General features: G+C 55.1%; 1 protein-coding gene across 1 annotated transcript in view; it reads right to left on the minus strand.

The window, feature by feature from the left end:
- LMOD1 (leiomodin 1) overlaps positions 1-24,378 on the minus strand; it is a 48,030-nt gene extending 23,652 nt beyond the window's left edge. Inside the window, exon 1 of the mRNA XM_004610026.2 lies at positions 23,930-24,378. Coding sequence (XP_004610083.1) covers positions 23,930-24,190 — 261 coding nt within the window. The 5' untranslated portion in view covers positions 24,191-24,378. The remainder of the gene's footprint in view (positions 1-23,929) is intronic.
- Positions 24,379-24,909: the final 531 nt, after the last annotated feature.

A 24,909-nucleotide genomic window follows, 5' to 3' on the forward strand; every position in this document is an offset into this window, starting at 1 on the left:
CACCCGGGTAGAACCGCCCAAGAGAACTGAAAATAGCTGCACGCAAAAACTTCCACACTCTGTGCATCTCAGCGGCATTTTCCTAAAGGGACCCCCCCCACCCCCGCCAAGACGGACGCCCACCCCTGCATGGGTCAACAAAACGCAGCCTGATCACTAGAAGGAACCTCAGCCATGCAGACAAGCCGGAGGAGGAGCAGGCTCTGCATGCATCAGTGAAGGACACTGCAAAGCCCACCTAAGGTTACACGTTCAGTGGCCTGAAGGGAAGAGAATGAAGCCTGCGGGGAAAACCCATAGAGGTGCAAAGTGCGCAGGATTGCCTGCGAGTGGGAGAAAGGGGGAGAAGGGTTTAGATGTGAATGGGTGCGGGGCTTTTCCAGGTACTGAAAATACTCTGGAATTATATGGTTGGGATGGTTTATACAACTGTTTCCCTCCCTCCCTCCCTCCCTCCCTCCCTCCCTCCCTCCCTCCCTCCCTCCCTGCTTTCCTTTTCTGCTTTTTCTTTCTCCTTTTGGGCCAGGCTCTTTACTCAGGGATCACTCCTGGAAGGGCTCCAAGGCCCATTTGTGGTGCCAAGAATTAAACCGAATAAGTTATGTGCAAGGCAAGAAAGAGCCTTACCCGCTACGTATCTGTCCTACCCACAAGTTTGTGACTACACCAACCCACCAGCCTCTACACTATTCTTTTCTTTTTTAGGGTCACTCCTAGGGGTGTTTGGGGAATCAGTGCCAAGGACTGCTACATACAGAGCACGTAAACCGTCTTCCCAACCCTGAATTGTACACTTTGCTTTTATTTATTTTGGTTTTGTGGCCATATCCAGCAATGCTGAGGGGTTACTCCTGGCTCTGCACTCAGGAATTACTCCTGGTGATGCTTGATGGGCCGTGTGGGATGCTGGGAATCGAACCTGGGTCAGCACATGCAAGGCAAGCTCCCTACCCACTCTACTATCACTCTGGCCCCCTGAACTGTTACACTTTAAAAAGATAAATTCTTTTTTTTCTTTTTTTTCTTTTCTTTTTTTTTTTTTTTTGCTTTTTGGGTCACACCCAGCGATGCACAGGGGTTACTCCTGGCTCATGCACTCAGGAATTACTCCGGGTGGTGCTCGGGGGATCATATGGGATGCTGGGAATCGAACCCGGGTCAGCCGAGTGCAAGGCAAACACCCTACCCACTGTGCTATCACTCCAGCCCCTAAAAGGAGTGAGAGTACAGTGTGTATGTCACTTGCCTTGCACATGGACAACCTGGGTTCAATTCCCAGCACCCTATATAAGTCACCTAAGCCGGGAGTGACCACTGAGTGCAGAGCCAGGAGTAAGCTTTGCACACCACCAGGTGTGGCCCCACCTGAACAAAAGCAACAGTAGCAAAAGAAGCCAGAGAGATACTACAGCAGGTAGAGAGCCTGCCTTGAACATGGCCAAGCTGGGTTCGATCCCAGTACTCCACATGGTTCCCTGAGCCTGCCAGGAGTGATCCCTAGGTACAGATCCAGGAGAAAGCCCTGAGCAATGCCCCACCCCTTCCCACACACATACAAAAAAAAAAAAAATCAGAACAAAAAAATAAGTAAATAAAAGGGTAAATTCTCTACTGCAGAGCTAGCTAGTGGGCATGTTTTGCATGCTGGAGGCTTGGGTTTGATTCTTAGCACCACCACATGGTCCCGAGTACCAAGTCAGGAGTAGCCTGAGCCCTGCTGGGAGTCCCTGTTCCGGATTTAAAAAAAAAAAAAGAAATTTTATGATATAAATTATATCTTTTTTTTACTTATTTATTTATTTTGCATTTTGGGTCACACCCAACGATGCTCAGGGGTTACTCCTGGCTCTGCACTCAGGAATTACTCCTGGTGGTGCTGTGGGGACCACATGGGATGCTGGGAATTGAACCTGGGTCGGCCTCGTGCAAGGCAAACGCCTACCCGCTGTGCTATCACTCCAGCCCCATAAATTGTGTCTTAATAGCATTTTTTCTGAACTAACTAATCTATCTTTTTTTTTTTTTTTGCTTTTTGGGTCACATCCAGCAATGCACAGGGGTCACTCCTGGCTCATGCACTCAGGAATCACCCCTGGAGGTGCTCAGGGGACCATATGGGATGCTGGGATTTGAACCCGGGTCGGCCGCATACAAGGCAAACGCCCTACCCGCTGTGCTATCGCTCCAGCCCCATAAATTGTGTTTTAATAGCATTTTTTCTGAACTAACTAATCTATCTTTTAACCTTAATTACACAAGCAATAAAAAAGGGTAATGCTAAACAAAACCATATTCTACTTACTTACATATTCTACTCATCTTTTCTTTCTTTAATTTCTAAAAGATAGCTTCAATTAGGAACTGAAGAAGCAGAGATGGCACAGTGGGCAGAGAGCTCTCCTGGCATGCAGCCAACCCGAGTTGTTTCTCCTGTACCACATATGGTCTCCCGAGCACCACCAGGAGTAACGCCTGAGGGACCCAGGAGTAAGCCCTGAGCACCAGGTTTGGCTCCAAACCAGACAAACAAACCAAAAAACCAATTAATACATAGAAATTTTTAAGAAATGATAAAACAACACCTCTGTGTCAGGAACTGCAGTGGAAACACTATAGTTTAGACCAACACTATCGAATGGAAATATAATTCCAACCATACGTGGAACTCTAAAGGTGCCAGTAGCCACAATTTTAAGAAGTGAAATTAACTTTCATAAATTATAGTTTGAATCCACATTATTATTTCAGGAAGCAATCAATATAAATTAGTTATACTTATTTTTAATTTTTTGTTTTTCTAAGTGAATTCTGGAATTCCAAGTGAATTCTATACTTATAAGAGGTCTCAGTCTGAGGGGCCAGAGAGATAGTACAGTGGGTAGGGCACTTGCCTTGCATGTAGCCACCTGGCTTAGAACCCTGGGATCCCATACAGTCCCCTGAGCACCACCGGGAGTAATTCTTTCTTTTTTTTTTTTTTTGCACGAGGCAAAATCTCCTGCCCCCATGCAGGCTGTCTTCACTGGGTACCCCTCGGAGGGAGGCGGGTTGAGTTTCCCTCCCCTCCCCAAGCAGAGCCCTGGCAGCTAAAAATTTCCAGAACCCGGCCACAGCCATGCTCAAGGCCACTCTCCACATGCTCGGACGAGCCTCACTCATGAAGGAACTGACAGAAGAATCCAGGTATGCAGATGCAGGACCCGGGACAGAGATCTCCAAGCCTGCTCGGATCGGGACTGGGCCTCCTCCTCCCAGATCCCCCACTTTCCAGTAGCTTGGCAGCCACACCCACAAACTGTCCCTGGTGCCACGTAATCCCATCAATGGCCAAGATCCAGAGACTATAAAACAAAGCTCCCAGAAGAGTGACGCAGAACCTCCTGTCCCCGCACCAGGCTGTCTTCACCAGGGCCCCTCAGAGGGGGGGCGAAATTTATTTTGCTTGCATTCAGTAGACTGGGAGCACCTGTAAGGACGATTAGAGGCCGCCTAAAAACCTCCGTCCCTCTCGAGAGTCCAGCTAGCTACCGAGGGTATCCTGCCCGCACGGCAGAGCCTGGCAAGTTACCTGTGGTGTATTCAATATGCAAAAAACAGTAACAATAATAGGCCTCATTCCCCTGACCCCGAAAGAGCCCCCAATACAGCAGTGTTAGGAAGGACGAGTAAGAAGAGGCTGTGATGCGCTTCGTGTTCCTGGAGCGAGCAGACGCCATCGGGATGCACTAGCACACAACAGGTATGAATGGAGACGTTACTGGCGCCCGCTTGAGCAATTCTATGAGCAACTGGACAACAAGTGATACAAATTATTATTATTATTTTTGCTTTTTTGGGTCACACCCGGAGATGCACAAGGGTTACTCCTGGTTCTGCACTCAGGAATTACTCCTGGCAGTGCTCAGGGGACCATGTGGGATGCTGGGAATCGAACCCAGGTCAGCCACATGCAAGGTAAACACCCTACCTGCTGTGCTATCGCTCCAGCCCTACCATGAGTAATTTTTGAGTGCTGAGCCAGGAGTAAGCCCTGAGCAATTCTAGGTGGGCCCCTACCCCTCACATCCAAAAAAAAAAAAGAAGTCCCAGTCTGGACTGGCTACACTGAGAGCAACAAGTAGTTCCTGCAGGGAGCAGGGCGGACTTAGTTCCTCCCTGGAGGCCAATTTTTATTTCCCTCTCTTCCATCTGGGATGAGCCATAAAAACCCTCAGGAATAAGGGGTTTGTGAGATTGGCTCCCACCATCAGGAAGAGGTGGGGGGCCCAGACCCTCCCCCTGCCAGGCCTAGGAGCAGCCTCAGGAGAGCAGCTCTGAAGGGGAACAAGAAGGCAGTGCGTGTCTGGGTGGACAGTGGTGGGACCACGGAACCCCGGGACGGCCCAGCTGCCAGCAGAGACAGGGTGGTGGGGTGAGCCCACGAATGCTGGGGGCACTGAGCTCTGCTGAGGCGGGGGCCCACAAGGAGGGAGGGGAGACGAACTGTTTCTTTCTTTGAGTTACGCCATGTGTTTCAGCTTGGGGGCAGAAGCAGAAGGTCCCCATGCCTTCTGTGTCACCAGAGCCGGCTCCTTCCGGCCCGGTTTCTCCGTCTCTCCGAAGGCCCCGCGGTTGGAGAGAGGGACATGAGCTCCTGTGCACGGAGGCCTGGGTGGCCCAGCGCCACACGGGCTGTCGGCCGTGGCTCTGCTTTTGAGCAGGGAGCTGGGGCCGGGGGCGGCGCAGGGACCCCCAACACGGCAGCTGGGCGCTTAGCTGTGGGTTACTGCGTATGCAATATGCTTCCGTTATGTTTCCGGAGAGGGGGAAATTTACTTAGCCGCTGAAGGGGGCATTATGTGGATTGAAGAATATTTGACGGGGGCCACAGAGAATGCAGTTGACCCGGGCTCGATTCCCGGCATCCCATATGGTCCCCTGAGTACTGCCAGGAGTGATTCTTGAGTGCAGAACCTGGAGCAACCCTGAGTATCTCTGGATGTATCCCAAAAACTTAGAGAGAGAGAGAGAGAGAGAGAGAGAGAGAGAGAGAGAGAGAGAGAGAGAATGTTTGGGAACCCCTTGGAGCAGGAGACTGGACTGACTTTTCCTTTATTTTGAAACTTGTTTTGTTTTGGGGCCACTCCTGGTGGTGTTCAGAGCTCACTCCTGGCTCTGTGCTCAGGGATCAGCCCTGGGGCTCACGGCACTATAGGAGGGTGCTGGATTGAATCTAGGTTGGCACTTGCAAGGCTGGCACCTCACCCTCTAGACTATCTCTCTGGCCCTTCCTGATAGCCTCTCTGGTCACGAGATTTCCCAAGGCTGGAGACTTGATCTGCAACTTCCCAGCAGTAATGGGGACAAGGGGCAAGGAGGAAGGGGCAGGGCGAGAGGAGCAGGTCACTCCCAGGAACACTCAGCCCTGTGCTTTGTCTGAGGGTTCAGGGTTCAACCCAGGGGTGCTAGGGGCCATGCCGTGCCGAGGATTGAACTCAGAGATCTCACACAGGCCAGACAAGTGCTCCAGCCCTTTGAGCTCTAACACTGACCATGATCCTCTTGGTGGTCGGTTTCTGAGACTCAGAACGACAGGGAGGTGGAGGCTGACCCCGTCTGGCGAATATTCCAACATCAGAAACTTGGTCCTGGGCAAATACCCCTGGTGGCCCCCTGAGTGTCTGTTGGCCCTCGTGTCTGTGCCCAGGGAGTCTTTTCCCTCCTTTGGAGGCTTGATTTCACCAGCTCGATTTCATAAACCTCTGCTGGGGGAAGTGTGTGCTAAGAGTTCTATTCATCATCGTTTTGGCGGGCTCTGCCTCTCTGGGGACGGGCGCCAGAGGCCAAGGGCAGGAGCCTGTGTTCTGGGATCTGTCGGGGCCTTGGAAAGGGTATTTATTCGGAACCATGGAATGTCCAAATATAGGCTTGACCCAACCATAGGATGGGCGATGATAGCACCCACTGGAACTGATACTGAACAAGAAGTTTTGGTGACATGGGAAAAGGACTATGATCAGTGAGAAGCACAATGTATGCGGATAGCATGATCTCAGCTACAAATGGAAAAATCATCTAACTCTACTCTCAGAACACCTGGAAATATGTAAGCTCTAGCTAGCAAGACAGAACGATGGTTACTTCCCACCCCCCACCCCCATTTTACTCTACTTTGTATATTGGCTACCATGACGTTACTTCCCACCCCCCACCCCCATTTTACTCTACTTTGTATATTGGCTACCATGACCTTTATTCTATTAAAATTGTATATATATATTTTTGGTTTGAGACCACAGCCAGCACTGCCGGGGGCTATTCCTGGCTTAGTGCTGGGTTGGGATAAGGTGGGGTCTGTTCCCAGCAGAGCCTGGGGGACCAAGCTCTGCCGGGATAGGATCATGTTGGTCCCCAGGATGCAAAGCACACGGTCCAGGGCTTTGAATCCATTTTCCAGCCTATTAGTTGCATCTTGAAGAAAGCGCAGGCAGCAGCAGCACCTCTAGGTCTGCGCACTGCTCCAGCCTTTAAAGCAAACATTACAGGGCCTAGAGGCAAAGGGTGTCCCCAGCCTGGACGGTCCTTGGCCACCCAACCGTCTCTTAGCACTCTGGGGTCTTTACTCGGCACTCCCCTCCCCCCACCCGGGGTTCAGAACAGCATCATACTGTCCAGGGCAGTCCCAGATCAGGGACAGGCCCCTGAAGGAGACTCTGCCCCTGGAGGAGATGACACGGTCCATCCTGGGGACACTGGGTAGAAGCAAAAGAGCCCAGGTCAGCCCTGGGATTCCTCATGGAAGACTCGCACTGCAGAGAATGGTCTGGGCCCAAGGGATGGGGGGTGAGGGGTGAAGGAACACACAGGCACTAGGGGCGTGGCCTGTAGGACTGAGCCTTAAAGGTATCCCCTGGTTCCCACCCGTCTCCTGTATGACCTCCTGAACTGAACCCCACCAGGAGTCATCCTAGAGCACAGAACCTGGAATTAGCCCTAAGTGGCACCAGATATGGAAAGAAAGAAAGAAAGAAAGAAAGAAAGAAAGAAAGAAAGAAAGAAAGAAAGAAAGAAAAGAAAGAAAGAAAGAAAGAAAGAGAGAGAGAGAGAGAAAGAAAGAGAGGGAGGGAGGGAGGGAGAGGGAGGGAGGGAGGGAGGGAGGAAGGAAGGAAGGAAGGAAGGAAGGAAGGAAGGAAGGAAGGAAGGAAGGAAGGAAGGAAGGAAGGAAGGAAAGAAGGAAGGAAGGAAGGAAGGAAGGAAGGAAGGAAGGAAGAAGGAAGGAAGGAAGGAAGGAAGGAAGGAAGGAAGGAAGGAAGGGAGGGAGAGAAAGAAAGAAAGAAAGAAAGAAAAAGAAAGAAAGAAGAAAGAAAGAAAGAAAGAAAGAAAGAAAGAAAGAAAGAAAGAAAGAAAGAAAGAAAGAAGAAAGAAAGAAAGAAAGAAAGAAAGAAAGAAAGAAAGAAAGAAAGAAAGAAAGAAAGAAAGAAAGAAAGAAAGAAAGAGAGAGAGAGAGAAAGAAAGAAAGAGAGGGAGGGAGGGAGGGAGAGGGAGGGAGGGAGGGAGGGAGGGAGGGAGGGAGGAAGGAAGGAAGGAAGGAAGGAAGGAAGGAAGGAAGGAAGGAAGGAAGGAAGGAAGGGAGAGAAAGAAAGAAAGAAAGAAAGAAAAAGAAAGAAAGAAGAAAGAAAGAAAGAAGAAAGAAAGAAAGAAAGAAAGAAAGAAAGAAAGAAAGAAAGAAAGAAAGAAAGAAAGAAAGAAAGAAAGGAAGAAAGAAAGAAAGGAAGAAAGAAAGAAAGTCAACTGTGTCTTTAAGTTGATTCCAACTCTGGTCACTAGTGCCCACAGTTCTGGCCTCTACAGCACAAATCTTCCCGATGTGCCCCCAGACCTCCCGAATCATCATATCCTCCTCAGCCCTCACCCCTGCACCCCAGCCTCCCAAAGCAGGGTTTCTGTGGGTGCCAGGAGGAAGCCCACACTGCTGCAAAATGTGCAAGCTTCAAAGGTGGGCGTGCCTGAGCCCAGTTCCCTAAACGGGAGTGGGGGGTGGTGCAAGGGGGTGGCACAGCGCCTCTCCAGGGACTAGGGCAAGATCTAGTGTGCTCCACGCAGGGGAGAACCCAGAGGAGCATGGAAAGCCACGAGGGCTGCAGAGCGAGCTCGTCACTCATGGCTTCTGGAGGGGAGGCAGACCCGGTGGCCCGGGAAGGCCGGTCCCTCATCTCGGCCACAAGAGTGCCGGGAAGGGAACAACGAGAGAAGGAAGGAGGGCTGGAGCGATAGCACAGCGGGTAGGGCATTTGCCTTGCACGCGGCTGACCCGGTTCGATTCCCAGAATCCCACATGGTCCCCTGAGCACCACCAGGAGTAATTCCTGAGTGCATGAGCCAGGAGGAACCCCAGTGCAGCGCCGGGTGTGACCCAAAAAGAAAAAGAAAAAAACAGAGAGAGAAAAGGAAGGAAAAAGAAATGGCAGCAGTGCCGCAGGAGGGAGGCCTCGAGGCTCACGCTGCCCAGAAGGAACTGACGCCGGAGCCTGCAGTGACCTCTCCCCACTGCTCAGGGCTCAGAATGTGAATTTGGGGGCTTAGTTAATGAATTAGTCAGATGCTGGAAAAAGGAAATCTGTGCCAAGCCTCTCTCCTGTGAGGATTTGGACACGCAGTCTCCTTTTCAAATAGTCTTGGAAGAGGCGGGGAGAATTCCTTCCTAACTTCTGTAGACCTGATCTCATAGGTCAGCAGAGACGCACCGAACGCTCTGTCCTTTGTCCATTCAACAGACATTTATTGTGCCAGACTGGGAGTAAGAGTTAGATCTTATCCTGAGAAGTTGGGGCCAGGCACAGGGCCTGGAGAGATAGCCCAGCAGGGAGGGCATTTGCCTCGTACGTGGTCTACCCGGGTTCGATTCCCGGCATCCCATGTGGTCCCTCCCTCGCTCCACCCCCACCCCAGCACCACCAGGAGTGATCCCTGAGTGAAGAGTCAGGAGTGACCCCTGAGTATCACCGGGTGTGGCCCCAAACAAAAACAAACCACAGGCAGAGAAGTTGGAGCCACACAGAGGTACAAGCGCCAGAAGGTGTAGGTCAGTGTGGATGAGGGACATGAAGCAATCAGAGACACGGGGGGTGTTTGCAAACGCAGAGGTAGCACCTGACCCAGGCAGGAGGGAGCAGCTAAGTCTTCCTCCCATCTGGGCCGCGGGCTCCATCTGTGTGCTCAGAAGCTGTCACTTGAGCCGGGCCTTGAAAGAGCAAGAATCATTCACGAGGCCCAGGGTCGGGTCCGTCCTCCCATCAGAGGTGACAGCGGCGCACACAACGGAGGAAGCTTGCTAAAGGCCTGGTGCCCGTGGAGAGCCAACGGCCAGGCACAACCACGGCAAAGGGCAAAAGTCGAGGGGGAGAGCGTGAGGAGCGAGAGCAAGAGGAAGGCCCTGCTCTGCCAAGGGCCGTCTGAGTTGCCACAGCGTGAATTTGACCGTGGAAGTGGGGTTGAGCAATGAAGGCTTTTACGCAGCGGTGTGAAGATCAGGCCTGGGTTTATAATCAGAGGCTGGCCGCCGGGCAATGGGGAGGCTCAGCGAGGAGGTCATGCTATTCTTCTCTGGATAACTGATAGGGCTGAGAGTAGAAATAGCCCCGTGAGGAGGGGCAGAACCCAGAACCCAGAGGCAGAAAATCAATAGGACGCTCCCAGTAAGAGGGCTGGGAAGCACGGAGGGAGGGATTAGAGCCCGCTAATCCCCCCACCGAGTTCTGACCTTAGTTAGACGCGACTCGTATTTACTCGGTGTCAAAGCGGGAGGAAAAGGAGACTTAGGGGTGGGGTGGGGTGACGATGATTAATTTATTTTTAGACTGGTTGAAGCTGAGACACTTGAGGAGTCCAAGAGGCAAGTGGATGGTCTAGAACTCAAAGCAGAGATCTAGGCCAGAGATAGAGGTAAGCCTGGAGGGTGGCAGGACGACGGTGGGTTGGCTGAGGGTGTGTGAGAAGCCAGAGGAGGAGGGCAGAGCCCTGAGGAACAGTGGGCATTAAAGGGGGGGTGGGGTGGGGGGAAGAAGGGCCGCTTGGAGCAGAGGGAGAAAGAAACCCAGGCGCACTGGGGTTCTCGCATGGAGGGGAAGTGAGCGCTTTTGGCATGAAAGGCTGGTCCAGTACCACAGAGTAACCAAGCTGTTACTACGGTAACGAAGATGTGGGTGCTGGGAGCCGCAGTGAGAATGTCCTGCAGAGCTCAGGAGGGCAGGGCCAAGATGGGGTGTGAGTGTAGATACTGTTTCCTAAGTGTCCAGGCCGGCGGGAAAGGAGAGAAGGTGGGAACTGGAGAGACAGGAGTGAGGAATGTTGAAAATGAGAGACTCAGCTGTGAAGCTCCCCCCCCCCCCCCCCCGAGAATGAAACCCACACATGGGCAGGGCTACACACACACACACACACACACACACACACACACACACACACACACACACACACACACACCCACAAATGAGAACTCCAGGGGAGAGCCTGCAGGGAGGCAGGGAAGCTGATTTTCTTCAGGTGCAGGAGGTGAGTTGGAAGATATTCTCACCTGAAGTGTGGAACGTGACGCTGGTCTTGGTCTGGGGTGAAAGGAGAGAAAGCAACAGGTGATGGGCTGGAGGGATAGCACAGCGCGTAGGGCGTTTGCCTTGCACGCGGCCGACCCGGGTTCGATCCCCGGCATCCCATATGGTCCCCCAAGCACTGCCAGGAGTAATTCCTGAGAGCAGAACCAGGAGTAACCCCTGAGCATCGCTGGGTGTGACCCAAAAAGCAAAAAAAAAAAAAAAAAAAAAAGAAAGCAACATGTGAGGGCGGAGAGAAAGGCCAGTGGCAGAGTCTCTGTGGGCTCTCCGTGCCACCGAGGACTCCTGCTCTCCAGAAGGAGGGGTTCCTATCCAGCGCCCAGCGTACCCTCTGTGCCGCACCCGACCTGACGATAGTGACCTGAGGTGCGGGCTGAGAGCTGAGGGTCAGCAGGAAAGGACCAAAGCACTGTGTTAGGGCTCTCAACCTTTGGACTCCATCCACCGAGAATGCGAAGCATTACCGCCGTGACACGGAGAGGAATTTCACAGCTCACTGCACATTTTCTACAACCTAAAATGCCGGGAAATGAAGTCTGAAGAATACCCGCAATTGTACTGAATGTTCTTGTAGTAGTCCCAATCTGGACACAACCCAAACGTCTACAAACAGTGGAGCAGAGAAATATACGAAGGTAAATCCGTACAGTTAGGACAGTAAGAGAGCAGTACAAGAGGGAAAGATGATAGAGACCAGGACACAGCTCGGCATCACCAAGAGAGAGACAAGTGAAAGAATCTGGCTGCATGACTCTATGTATAAATTTGGGGGGGAATGATATGGGTCACACCCAGTGGTATTCAGGGCTTACTCCTGATTGTGCTCAGGGGTCACTCCTGGTGGACTTGGGGAACCGTATGTTATGCTGGGGATTAGACCCCAGAGGGCCACACGCAAGGCAAGTACCCTTTGTGCTATACTTTCTCTCCATGTGTAACTTTAAAACATGCAGGACCAGGGTTGGAACAATAGTACAGCGGATAGGGCGCCTCCCTTGCACATGGCCAGCTCAGGTTCAATCCCCGGCGTCCCAGGTGATCCCCTGAGTGCCACCAGGAGTAATTCCTGAGTCTTGAGCCAAGAATAACCCCTGACCACTGGTATAGCCCCAAAATGTAAAAAACAAACAAACAAACAAAACAGGCAGGACCGTCCTGTAGGCTCAGGGAGGGCATCGTGTAAGGGAGAGACACAGGGGCACTGCCATGCTGCACACATGCTCGCTCTCGTTCATTTCATGAGCACCCGTGAAATTCTACCCGGGTGCACACTTTTCCATGAGGAGTTTCTATTTCAGTCAACGCAAGCGTTTCTGCGCTACACACAGCCTGGCGTGGCCCAGGACCACAGGAGACACAGGGTAAGGAGTAAAGATAAAAGCAGGTCGGGTCAAGTTTACAGACTCGAAGTGTCTGTCTGGGGCACCCGCAGGTGAGGAGGCTGGGGACGGACCTTGTCGGGGTTCGGCTGGGCCCCACTGCTCATCCAGCCACCTTCCAGCCACCAGCTGCCGTGGCCTTGAGGACAGGAGACGCAGAAAAAGAGGTGAAATCTGGGTTCTCAAGCAGCTCTGGCAGCCGCCCTGTGTCTGCTGACCCATCTCATCACGCCTCAGCCCCTCTCGGAAGCCCCATCATTGTTTGTTCCACCTCGCCCGGGGGTGAGAGTATCGAGCATTTTTCTCGAAACCTGAGGCTTAAACTCTTTCAACTGTCATCACATTTTTTTTGCTTTTTGGGTCACACCTGGCGATGCACAGGGGTTACTCCTGGCTCTGCACTCAGGAATCACCCCTGGCGGTGCTCAGGGGACCATATGGGATGCTGGGATTCGAACCTGGGTTGGCCGCGTGCAAGGCAAACGCCCTACCCGCTGTGCTATCGCTCCAGCCCCCGAATTGTCATCACTTTTGAAGTTTCTCCCTCCTCCCCTGTGGCGCCTCTGCTGCCTTCCCCGAGCGGCACTAGAGCGTTTCGACACCTCAGAGGCCACCTGGCTTCCCCGAGTCCCATCTTTCAACCCATCCGCAAGGCTGCCCAGGCCGCTGCTTCCCAACCCCCGGTCGTGACTGAGAGAAAGGTCTCCAGTTCGGGGCATGCCAGCCCTTCTTCTTATTTCTTGCTCCCAGTGACATCAAGGGCTCCCTGTTCGCGGAATAGTTCCCATCAGCAAACTTGCTCTGAGGCCCTTCTTTAAAAGAAACCCTCCCCTAACTCCTCCCTGGGTCCTCGGCTGCCTGGCTCCCACTGGAGAGAAACAGTCTTGTCCGTCCTGGTTGCAGCCCCTCCATCCCTTGCTCTCTCGGAGCCCCCGCTCCATTCTGCTCGTATTCACTTCTCATCTTCCTTTATTTTATTCTGCTTTTTTTGGGCCACAGGGGTCACTCCTGGGTCTGCAATCAGGAATCACTTCTTTCACAGTACAGGGGACCATATAGGATGCTGGGGATCGAACCCAGGTCGGCTACATACAAGACAAGCATCCTACCTGCTGTACTATAGCTCCAGCCCTTCTTCGTGTCTTATTAAAGCTCTCAGCAGAAATAAGCAAATCCTCAAAGTCTACTTATTCCCCACTTGCTTTTCTAAACCCTGTTTGATTTGTCTTCCACTTCAGTCTCCTTTACTGGTTTCTCATCTCCTACCTAAATACTAGAGTAACGGAGATCTTAACCCTTTAATCTCACTTTTTGGGGGGCAGGGGGCCACACTCAGCATGCTGAGGGCTTATTCTTATTCTTATTTTTGCTTTTTTGGGTCACACCCAGCAATGCTCAGGGGTTACTCCTGGCTCTGCATTCAGGAATCACTCCTGGCGGTGCTCAGGGGACCATATGGGATGCTGGGAATTGAACCCGGGTCAGCTGCATGCAAGGCAAATGCCCTACCCGCTGTGCTATCGCTCCAGCCCTTCAGGGCTTATTATTGTTTCTGTGCTCAGGGCTCACTTCTGGCAAGGCTCAGGCAACTACACGGGGATGGAATTTGGTGAGCCGTGTGCAAGGAAAGCATCTTAACTCCAGTACCATCTCTCTGGCCCCTTCAGTCCCATGCTTTTAATATCACCTAGATCTTGATGGCTCCCAAAATATCATCTCCAACCCCCTCCATCTCTTACCAAGGTCTAGACTTGCCAACCAAATACTTCCTCCTGGGGCTCTATTAAGCACAAGGAATTAAATTTGTTCAGGGCAGCATTCCCTGCCTCGTCAAACCCACTTCCTCTGCTGTTTCCTTTTAGAAAAAGACATCAAATTCACTCAGAGCCGGGGGTCCCAACTCTTCTCCTTCCTGGGTAAGGGCGAGGGGGATTTCCTGAGCAGCGTGGTTGGTACAGCAACTGCCTCGAAGGTGCAAGGTCACGAGCTGGGTCCCCGACACCATGCCATATGCCAGGCACGATCCCCGAGGCATTGCAATTTGTGATCCCAGGGGCCACAATGAAGCGTGTGATCTGTCACCTCCTGCAACCACATGAGAACGAGCATCACAACTAAAACTTCAATCCCGGACAAACATCGTAACCAAAGAGGCCAGCGCCCAGCCAAGTGTTCCACCTCTGGTCACTGCAGCAACAACATAAAGCAACCACGGGAAGCCGGGGAGAGAAGCGCGTCCAGAATCTGGCCCCTTACAAGCCGCCTGGAGCTCCCATCACAGCCCCGACCTTTCACCACTTTCTCCAACCTTGCCCTGGGAACGTCAAGTCGTCATGGCCAAGCTGGCAGAGCAACGGGGCCTTTGAAAATGTAAACGGGATGGAATGGAAACTCAGCCACGGAGCGACTGCCTTTGCATGTGGGCTCAATCCTGGCAGTGCCAAGAAAATAAGAAAGCAAAAAATAGCAATAGAATTCAGATGACATCATGCCCCTGCTCAAAACCATCCAGGGAGGTTGTACCCGACACGGCCCACGTTTAGTTAGGAGACCCCAGAGGGGCCGAGGCAGCCGGCCTCCAGCTCGCCCATCGGAGTGGAAGCTCACCTGCGCTTCCACTGCACCCCCCTGCCCCAGCACGTGCTGGGGAAGCCGCTCTCTAACGGGGTCCTCCCCACTGCTAATCACTATGCATTACCCTGGGGCGTGGGGGCGGTGGGGGGGAAAGAAGGGGAGAAAAATGGGCTTGGGGAGCTGGTGGGTGCACGGCCTCCACACTGCCCTCTGCTGGTGCTTTACGGGGTAGTCCGCTCCCACCCGGCTACCTCCTATGATGAGGAATGGGATTCCCGGGTGTGTTTGGGGCCACACCCGGCGATGCTCAGGGGTTACTGACTCTTAGTAGGTACTCCTGGCGGTGCTCTGGGGACCATATGAGATTCCGGGTTCAAGCCTGATTCAGCCGTGTGCAAGGCAGACACCTTACCCGCTGTATTAATTCTCTGGGCCCCTGATTCCCACCTTCTCCCGGAGTGGAGGGGGGTGGGGTAGAGGTGCTTAGTGAACCCTGCAGAGCTGGGAATCAAACCTGGGGCTCCTGTGTGCAGAGCATGGGCTCTAGCCCTTTGGACCATCTCCCCGGACCCCGTTTCCCCTCTCTAGCTGGGGAGAGCAGGGCTCAGAATGGGACTGTCTCTCGTTCAGGCCACACAGCACCGACTGCAGAGCAGAATAGGAACGGGGGCTGCTTGTTTGGGCCACACCCCGCCGTGCTTAGGGCTCACTCCTGGCTCTGCACTCAGGAACGACTCCTGGCGGAGCTCAGGAGACCATCTGGGGTGCCAGAGGCCCAACCTGGGCAGCCACTGCTCCCCAACGCCCCCTGTACTCTCTCTGGCTCCTGATTCCCAATTTTTTGGGGGGACCCTGGGAGTGCCAGGGGCTGCTGTGAGCTAGGACACCCCTTGTTGGTTTAGTGTATTGTCTGCCCCCAGCACCGCTGGAGCGTTTGTTCCCAGCGATGAACAGTCTGTTCTCAGGCACAGGGGTCCTGCTGTCCTGCTGTCCTGCTGTCCCTGCTGGCGGCTCAGGAGCCAGGAGACCTGAGGGACTGACTGTCCAGGGAGGGAGGACAGGTGAGGGGCCAGGGCGAGTGCAGGAGACTTTCTATTCCGAGCTGTTTGTAAACAGCGTCCTAGAGACCAGGCCAGGCTTCTGAGAGGACCCCAGAGACAGAAGGAGCCCATTTCCTCCCGAGCAGCCCTGGCTCTGCCCAGCCGCGCTAAGGCTGGAGGCTGCCAAGCAAGGGATTTACAATCATGGAGCCTCCGCTAAGCTCCCTGCCCGGGTCCAGCGCGGCCTGTCCTGGGCGGCCCCAGCCTGGGTAAGGACGGAGTCGGGCAGCCGGGCGCCAGGGAGGTGGAAGGATCTCATGCCGCTTGCGCCTTCTTCGCTGTCTTTCTCTTCCTCCCTTCTCCCTCTCCCTTTTGGCTCATTCCCTCACTCCCACAATGCCTACTTACTTATTAATAGGGTCACAGCCCGGTGCTGGGAGAATGAGAGTGTACCCTACAGTGCTCAAGGAGGGCACTGAGGATTGGGGCTCACACACTTTTCGCCATCACTTGAGCTGTCTCCCTGGCCCTGACAGTATTGCGTTGTTTTGTTTTGAGGCCATGGCTGGTGGTATTCAGGCTCTGCACTCGGGGGTCACTCCTGGCAGTGCTCAGGGGAACAAATGAGGTGGTGGGGGTTGAACCCAGGTCAGCCATGTGCAACGCTCGACCCACTGCACTATCTCTCAGCATGACAGTAACTTGCTTGTTTGGTTGGTTGGTTTTGGGCCATTCCTGGATTTGCTCGGCAATCACTCCTGTGGGCTAGGGGGGACCCTATGGGGTGTCGGGGCCCCAGGTCAGGCTCAGACAAGGCAAGGGCCCTCCCTGCTCTGGCCGCCCCAATTGTAAGCCTCATTTTCTTTTTTTTTTTCTTTTTGGGTCACACCCGGCGGTGCACAGGGGTTACTCCTGGCTCTGCACTCAGGAATTACTCCTGGCGGTGCTCAGGGGACCATATGGGATGCTGGGAACTGAACCCGCGTCAGCTGCGTGCAAGGCAAACGCCCTACCCGCTGTGCTATCACTCCAGCCCCAGTAAGCCTCATTTTCTAAACCTCATTTAAACAGGTTTTTTTTTAGTCTCAAGAGTTTAAAAATATTTATTTCTATTATCAAGAATAAGAAAGTGAGTGATCCTTGACATGAGTCGTGTCAACAGGCTTTTTAAAAGGTGTTGATGTGGCATCTGAAAGGTAGAAGTCTGAAGGATTTAGGGAGGAGACTGTCTCCCAGAGGCCAGACCCCGTAGTACCTCGCCCAGTTGAATCCTCGGCCCCCTTTGCCGTTAGCCAGGCTTTAAGAGAAGCCCCAGGGGAGCCTGCGTGTTTGGAGGGGGGTGGGTTTGAGAAGGTGGGACAGTACCTTTGGCACCACAAGGCCTGCTGTCCCATGGTTTCCTTGCTTCCGTGGTAACTTCACGCCCACTGGCCCCCCAAGGGGCTGAAGCAGAAATCAAGTCTGGGCCTGTCTGTTCCCGACAACCACAGGTTCTCTGCTCCCCACCTGCCCCGTCCCCCCAGACCATCCTTTTTGCTGGAGTGATGGAAAGTGGTCCCATAATGCAAAGGACACAGCCTGGTCTGGAAAGTTGGTGATGTATGGCCTGAATCAACCCTCTTCATCCCCCTTGGCTGGCACTTACACTCCTCCCACCACCGTTTCACTGTGCGTGGGCGCGGGGCCCGCGTGTGTGCATGTGTACACTCGGGCACGCATGTGGAACTCACATCTCCATATGCTCGGGGACGCACACTGAGCTCACATCTCTGTACACTCGGGCACACACGCAGACTTCACATCTCCGCACACTCATGCATGCACGCTGAGCTCACATCTCTGCACACTCAGGCACACACACAGACTTCCATCTCTGCACACTCATGCACGCACGCTGAGCTCACATCTCTGCACACTCGGGCACACACACAGACTTCACATCTCCACACACTCATGCATGCACGCTGAGCTCACATCTCTGTACACTCGGGCACACACACAGACTTCCATCTCTGCACACTTGGGCACACATGCTGAGCTCACATCTCTGTACACTCGGGCACACACACACAGACTTCCATCTCTGCACACTTGGGCACACATGCTGAGCTCACATCTCTGTACACTCGGGCACACACACACAGACTTCCATCTCTGCACACTTGGGCACACATGCTGAGCTCACGTCTCTGTACACTCGGGCACACACACAGACTTCCATCTCTGCACACTTGGGCACACATGCTGAGCTCACGTCTCTGTAGACTCGGGCACACACACAGACTTCACATCTCTGCACTCATGCATGCACGCTGAGCTCACATCTCTGTACACTTGGGCTCACACACAGACCTCACATCTCTGCACACTTGGGCACGCACGCTGAGCTCACATCTCTGTGAGGAGCTGCCGCTCCCCTGCGCTGCATGTAGCTCTGCAGGGCGAGTGACCTGTGGACACAGACACTTCAGGGCCTCCTGAGTAAAGAGGGAGGTTGGGGACCTGGAGCCATAGCACAGAGGGGAGGGTGGTGTCCTTGCAAGCAGCCGACCCGGGTTCAATCCCCAGCACCCACACAGCCAGGAGTGATCCCTGAGTGCAGAGCCAGGAGTAAGCCCTGAGTGTGGCTGGGTGTGGCTCTAAAACCCAAAGAAAAAACGAGGGAGGCAGGCAGGCTGCGGGTGCCCAGAAAGCCAGGCCAGACCACCATTCGTCCCCTCCTTGGAGGTCTTCTCAGATGAGCCTCCTCTGACCTCAGTCAGGGGCCCTGAAACCCCAGAAGCCCAAAGACAACAGAAGAACTTTTCCTTGGTCAGTACCACCTGCCTTGGACCATCCACTTTACCCTCCACACATCCCTTTATTTGGCAAGTGGGGGGGAACACCTGGCAATGCTCAGAGGTTACTCCTGGCTCTGCACTCAGGAAACACTCCTGGTGGGGCTGGGGGAACCATATGGGATACTGGAGATATATGCCTGGGTGGGCCGCGTGCAAGACTAATGCCCTTACGCTCTGCACTATTGCTCCGGCACCTCCCCCTCTCCCCCCCCCCCCGCCCCCTCTCCTTTCCATCAGTCCTCTGGGTACTGTCCACCTCCCAGCCCCCACTCCGGGCGGATCCTGAGGAGAAGGAGACCAGGCCCGGCATTCTTAAGCCCAAAAGCAGAGCCTGAGCCCCCAGCACCGGGCCTAAGAAAGTCAAGAGCTTTGCAGATGCTGCATGGAGGCGACTTTCCAAGTCTGGGAGCTTCTGGAAACCTTTGAAACCCTCCTGGGGTGGCCCCTGCCCCCCACACCTCTGCTGCCCTTTCCTGCCCTCTCTTGGGGCCTGGGCTATTTTGGGTGTGTACCAGCCGGGGTTAATCTCCTTAAGCGATGAGCCGTGCTGCCCAGTGGCCTCCTGCAAGGGCCCAGCCGTCTGCAAAGGGGAACCTGAGGAGTGGCTGGGGGGACGGGGATGCTTAGGGGCCAGGGGCCAGCAGTGACCAGCTAGAGGATGCTTCTGCGTGGCTTCCTGACTGGGGAGCACCCTCCATCGTCAGCGGCGCTGTCCCCTGCTCTTGGCCGAGGACACGCGCTAATCCCGGGCCCAGGGAAGGCCAGGGGGACGGGAGGGACGCAGGCCTCGGGTTCCTTCCCCACTAGGGAAGGAAAGAGAACACATGAGCTGACCTGTTGGGATTCGATTCCCGAAACCTGAGCCAAGGACAAGGGTTTCACTGGGGGAGGGGCGGGGGCACACACCTGCCAGGGGCGTGGTCTTCCACCTGCCGGGGAGTGGGTCCAGGTGGACCTGACACTACGCGTGCCCCCAGCAGCCCCGGCCTCTCCTGCCTTCCACACGCTGAGGCCTGGGCCCCACCGAGCCAAGCACTTGAGCCTGCTGGAATCCCACCAGCCCGGAGGGGAGAGAAAACAGGTAAGCCGAGCTCACCTCAGGTGGCGTTCGCGTGCCCAGGGCCTGACCTTGCTGGGGTGAGAGTCATTTCCTGGAGGAAGTGGCCTGGGACCCAAAGGACAAGTAGGAGGGGCTACGTAGAGGCAGAGGGTGGGGTCAGGGTTGGGGACATGGGGGGGTGGAATGGAGGAAGGTGGGAAGCCTTTGGGGAGTATTCCATCCATCCCGCCCCTAGTCCTGGCTACATGCTGACCCTCCCTCCCCGCCAGGTTCCTCCTGCCTAGAGCAAGTCTGAGTGCAAGATTCCAGCTGCCGGCCTTTCACTCAGGGTTGTGGTAGGTTCTGGAAAAAGGCCAGGGTGCAGCCTCGGTGGCAGAGCACATGCTTTGACCGCACGAAGCCCTGGGTTTGCGCCTCACCTCCCTCCTCCTGACCCCAACAAAAGCACTGAACTTCTATAATATAGCCAATGAAATTTTGTTTTGCTTTGGGGCCACACCTGGCGGTGCTCAGGGCTTCCTCCTGGCTCTGCACTCAGAGCTCACTCCTGGTGGGGCTCAGGGGACCAAATGGGGTGCTGGGGACCAAGCCTGGGTCAGCCGCATGCCAGTCAAGTGTCCTACCCACTTTACCCTCTTTCCAAGCTCTGGGAAATTTCAGAGACATAAACCACAGTAGATGGTGAGTGTCACGTGACAATCAGCCACTGAACCCATCACCCAGCATGGACACTGGCCAGCCAGTGGAGAACCTCATGCCATTACACCCTACCCTGCCCCTTAAAGCCCATGCCCTAATTCTCTCACTCTTCCCCCCAGTAGTCCTAAAAAATAGAGGTTCTGTCGAAAGTCTACCAGTATGCTGTCTAAAAGGAATTACAGGATCCCTTAAAGCCATCTGATGTCAGGTATGACGGAATAACACTTGGCCATGAGAAAAGATTAAATCATGCAAATGGCGGCTCTGCGGATGGATCTGGAAAGTGTCCTATTGGGTGAGATAGGGCAGAAGGAGAGGGACAGACCCAGCATGTTCCCTCTCATAGGTGGGGTATGAAGAAACTTCGTAGGGGAATGTTAGATGCCCAGAGGCGATAGAGATGAAGAACAGGAGAACTGGTGCTCAGTGGGAAGCTGGGCACTGGGGCAGGGGTGAGGGGGCAAGTTGGAGCAGGGAACACCAGGGCCACGGGGGAGGGGAAAGTGCCTGCCACAGAGACAGGCTGGGGGCGGGAGGGAAATTGGGAACATTGGTGGAGGGTAGTGGGCACTGGTGAAGGCATTGGTGTTCGAACAATACACACCTGAACCTTGATCATAAATCTCTTTGTAACTTTGTAATTAGTGGGGACTCAATAAAAAAGGAAGTAATTTCTTTGAAAAAGCCACCTGATGTTTAGTGAGAATTACGTCCTCTAATATAACTGGTTATGTGCTATTGCTCCAGCCCAGCGGGTAGGGTGTTTGCCTTGCACGCAGCCGACCCGGGTTCGATTCCTCCGCCCCTCTCAGAGAGCCTGGCAAGCTACCGAGAGTATCCCACCTGTATGGCAGAGCCTGGCAAGCTACCCGTGGTGTATTTGATATGCCAAAAATAGTAACAACAAGTCTCACAATGGAGACGTTACTGTTGCCTGCTCAAGCAAATCGGTGAACAACAGGATGACAGCGCTACAGTGCTACAATATAACTGGCTACTAGCCAGTCTAATACATTATACAAATCTTGGTTCCAGCAGTTGTGTCACGGTCACATCAGGGAAGAGCCTCGTGACTTCTGTGACATTGGACACATGGCTGGGTGAGGGCCACAGGGTGGGGACTCACGTGTGTGTGTGTGTGTGTGTGTGTGTGTGTGTGTGTGTGTGTGTCCACTGTCCATGGACTGACATGAGTCTCAGGGCATGCACTGGATGACTTTGCTCTCTGTGGCAGACTAGTCCCTGGCCTTGACTGCTCTGAGCCTCAGTTTACCAATCTGTGTAACGGGGCTGAAAGTACACCCTAAGGCATAGCCGTCTTCCGAGCCATGAGGCTTGAGTGAAGCCTGATGGTCCCTCAGACACACGAGGTTCTCAGCACAGCCTTTTCTTGCTGAGCTTCCGTGGGTCATGTGGAAAAGGCTGGCTCCTCGGTGTGGCTAACGCCCTGTCCGATGTTAAGTGGCCCAGACGGGGAGTCACCCACTGCTCTGAGTAACAGTCCCAGGCGACCCTGAACACCCAGGGTTTGCTTGTTTACGCTGATCACAAACAGCACAGCCCTCAGGGGCCCTGGGGCAGGGGGCCAGCCCCCTCTGCAGCTCTGCCCCAGCCGGCTTCCACGGCAGGTTTCACTGCCCCCCTGCAGTCCAGACGACACCCCTGAAAGGTGGGGTTTTCTACCTGGCTACTTCAGAAGTCAGAGACGCCGGTACTCCAACCAGGCCTTTCTTGGCTTCAGTCCGAGCTCCTGGCCACTCGCAGTCTGAGGAAGGTTCTCTCAGAGCCCCTTTCCCTAACCATTTCTGAACCCTGGACGGGATCATGCACCATTCACTCCCCGGAAGGTGCCGCTCAGGACGTGGCCTGACCTCTGGCGACTTGGTGGGCTCCGGCTGGGGTCCCCACGCCTCTCCTCTGCTCGCCGAGGACTCAGCACTCACGCACTGCCCCCCCCCCCCCCCGCTTCTCTCCCGGGTCCAGCTCTGCGTGGCCGTGGCAGGAGGAGGGAGAGGCTGGGGTGTAGGCCAAACGCGGCCTCCACCGTGAGGCCCCCCCCTGGGGCCTGTGGCGTCGACTGAAGCCCCCTTGGGTGTGGGAGCTCCGCATTCGCATCCTGAAGAGCCCAGCTCCCCGGGGGCAGGAGGCCAGAGCCTCTGGTGATTTCATTCTTTCCCTGTTTCCTGGGAGTCGTGTTGAGGTCCTGGCCCTGTGGCTCTCGTTCTTTCCATAAATAGTTTGGGGTTTATTCATCAGCGTCAGGCCGCTCCAGAGCAGCACCCTGGCCCTTCGAAGCCCAGCCCTGCAGGCGAGCCCTCCCTGCAGGCTGCTCTCTGGGGGCCTCACCTGTCCTTACGCTCTGGGGGGCTCACTTGTCCCTACACTTGGGGGGCCTCACCTGTCCCGATACTCTAGGGGCCTCTCCTGTCCCTACACTCTGGGGGACCCCCACCGTCCCTACACTCTGGGGGACCTCACCTATCCCTACACCGGGGGTGGTCTCACCTGTCCCTAGGATGTCCTAGGCTGGCCCGCCTGCTCTGTGCCTCCACAGGTCAGACGGACCCCTGCTTTCCCACTGCCTCAGAGACCTTGTGGTTTGAAGAATCTGAACCTCAGTTTCCACAGGAGTAAAACAAAGAACTGAGCCCAGTTGAAGAGATAGTATGGGGTGAAATTTCTTGCCTTGCACTCGGCCAACCCGGTTCGATCCCCAGCATCATCCATGGTCCCCCACCCCCTGCCAGCCCTCCCAAGAGAGATCCCAAAGCATGGAGCCAGGAGTAAGCCCTGAGTACCACCAGGTATGGTTCCCAAACAAATAAAAAAAGAACTGAGCCCAAGTCATTCTCTTGCGAGAACTGGACAGGAACGGAGCAGGACTGAGACGCAGCCAGAGCCAGGGAGACGAGGCTTGCGGGGTGGGGGCGAGGGGAGGCGGGGGGGCCCCCACTGAGCATTCCTGAGCTCTGACCAAGGTGGCCTGCACAGCCAGACTCAGGCGAGGCCCGTGATCCCACGGACACGGTGGCGAGAGACGCCCCACACCACCCCAGAGGCAGCCCTGCGGAAGCCAGTCCGATGTGGGGGTCTTTCCCCAACCGCACCCCCATCTCTCCTCTGACTCATCCCGGTGGCAGACACCGCTGCTTCCTTCCCCACTCCTCCAACGGGAAAGGGCCTGGCTGGCTTGGCCAGTTACGACAGGAAGGGGGGCCCTGGGAGACCCTCCAGAAGGTGCCCAAATGGACCCGGCTGGAAGTTCCCAGGTCAGCTCATGCTGCTCACCTGCAGAGCCCCGGACCCCCTTCCTGAGCCCCCACAAGGACCCCTGTGCCCTGAGATGCCCAGAAGACCTCAGGGTCCCTGGATAAGAGCTACTGCCACGGGGGTAGGGGGTGGACGGGGTAGTTGGTTTTCTCTGCTCGGGGACCCCCAAGAGGCTGCGCGTGTCACCCTCCCTCCCACCCCTCCGCACGATAGGACGGGATGAGTGTGAAAGAAACCAGGATGTTGGGGGACAAGGATGGACAGCTCAAGGACACCCCTCCCAGTACATCGAACTTTGAAAACAGCCTACGGGACCGAAAGCACCCCACTGCCGACCCAGCGGGCGCTAACTGGATCTGGAGCCTTCCAGCCTTGGCCAAGAAAAACCTTTCTTGCTAGGAAAGAAGCATCCTAGCCATGGAGCTTGGGGGGTGTGGGGGTCCAGCCCCCCCCCCCACTGCCCTCCCCTCACACTCACGTCCACGGACATCTCCCTCTGCAGCATCTTCTTGGTCTCCTTCTCGCGGAAGTTGAGCATGGCCTCCCGGCTACACACGCCCGTGGATGGCTTCTCCGTCTGGTTTCGCTGCAGCAGCCCCACGGGGATACTCCCGTCCGGGTCCACCACGTCCAGTTCCTTCTCCAGCTCCTCCATCTCCTCGGGAGACAGGGTGGACAGCAGACTGTCAATATCAGGGTCCTCGCTCACCTGCCGCCGGTACTTAGCCACCTTGGACATCTTGGCAAAGTGGGTTGTGCGGGGGCGCCTGGCAGGGGGCTGGGGGCGAGAGTCCGGGTGGGCTGGGAAGGACGGGTCAGCTGTGCTGGAGGGGACACGTGAAGAGGGCTTGAGAGCACAGCTCCAGCTGGCGGGAAAGCTGCGTGCCAGGGCCTGAAGCACTGGGTGTCACTGGGGGTGCAGCTCCCTCCGGGGCCCAGGGCAAGTGGACCCCGGCTGCTCTCACTGGTGTCCAATTAGCCCCACAACTGCCCGCCCCAAAGCCAGAGGCCAATCACGGAGAGCGGGGCGGGCCTGGGCGCTGACAGAGCTGTTTGAAACTTGAGGACATTCCAGGGAATCTTGAAGCGCTGTGTGACCAAATTTAGTACCGAGCATTTAGCCTTTTAAAGACAAGGGGGCCACGCCATGAGAAAAAGAGAGAAAAATGCAGAGGGCGGCTCGGCGGATCAGGACCGCAGAGAGCCAGAAACACAGGGCTGGGCTCTCGGGGCCTGGCGCAGCGTGGGGGTCCTCTCCGTGCGGGGATCCCTGCTTCTTTGGGACTGTTTTCAGGAAGGGACCGGAGGACTCCGGGTTATTGGCAGCACTGGGCGAGTCTTCTTGTAGACCCCCAGAGCCCCACCACTGCCTGCCCACCCGACAGATCCCTTTTGCCCGGGCCCCAGGGCTGAGCAGCGGGCCCCAGGCGCCGGTGACCAAGGGAGTGAGGGAGTGTA

The sequence above is a fragment of the Sorex araneus genome, chromosome 7, assembly GCF_027595985.1.
Source record: "Sorex araneus isolate mSorAra2 chromosome 7, mSorAra2.pri, whole genome shotgun sequence".
NCBI classification, from domain to species: domain Eukaryota; kingdom Metazoa; phylum Chordata; class Mammalia; order Eulipotyphla; family Soricidae; genus Sorex; species Sorex araneus.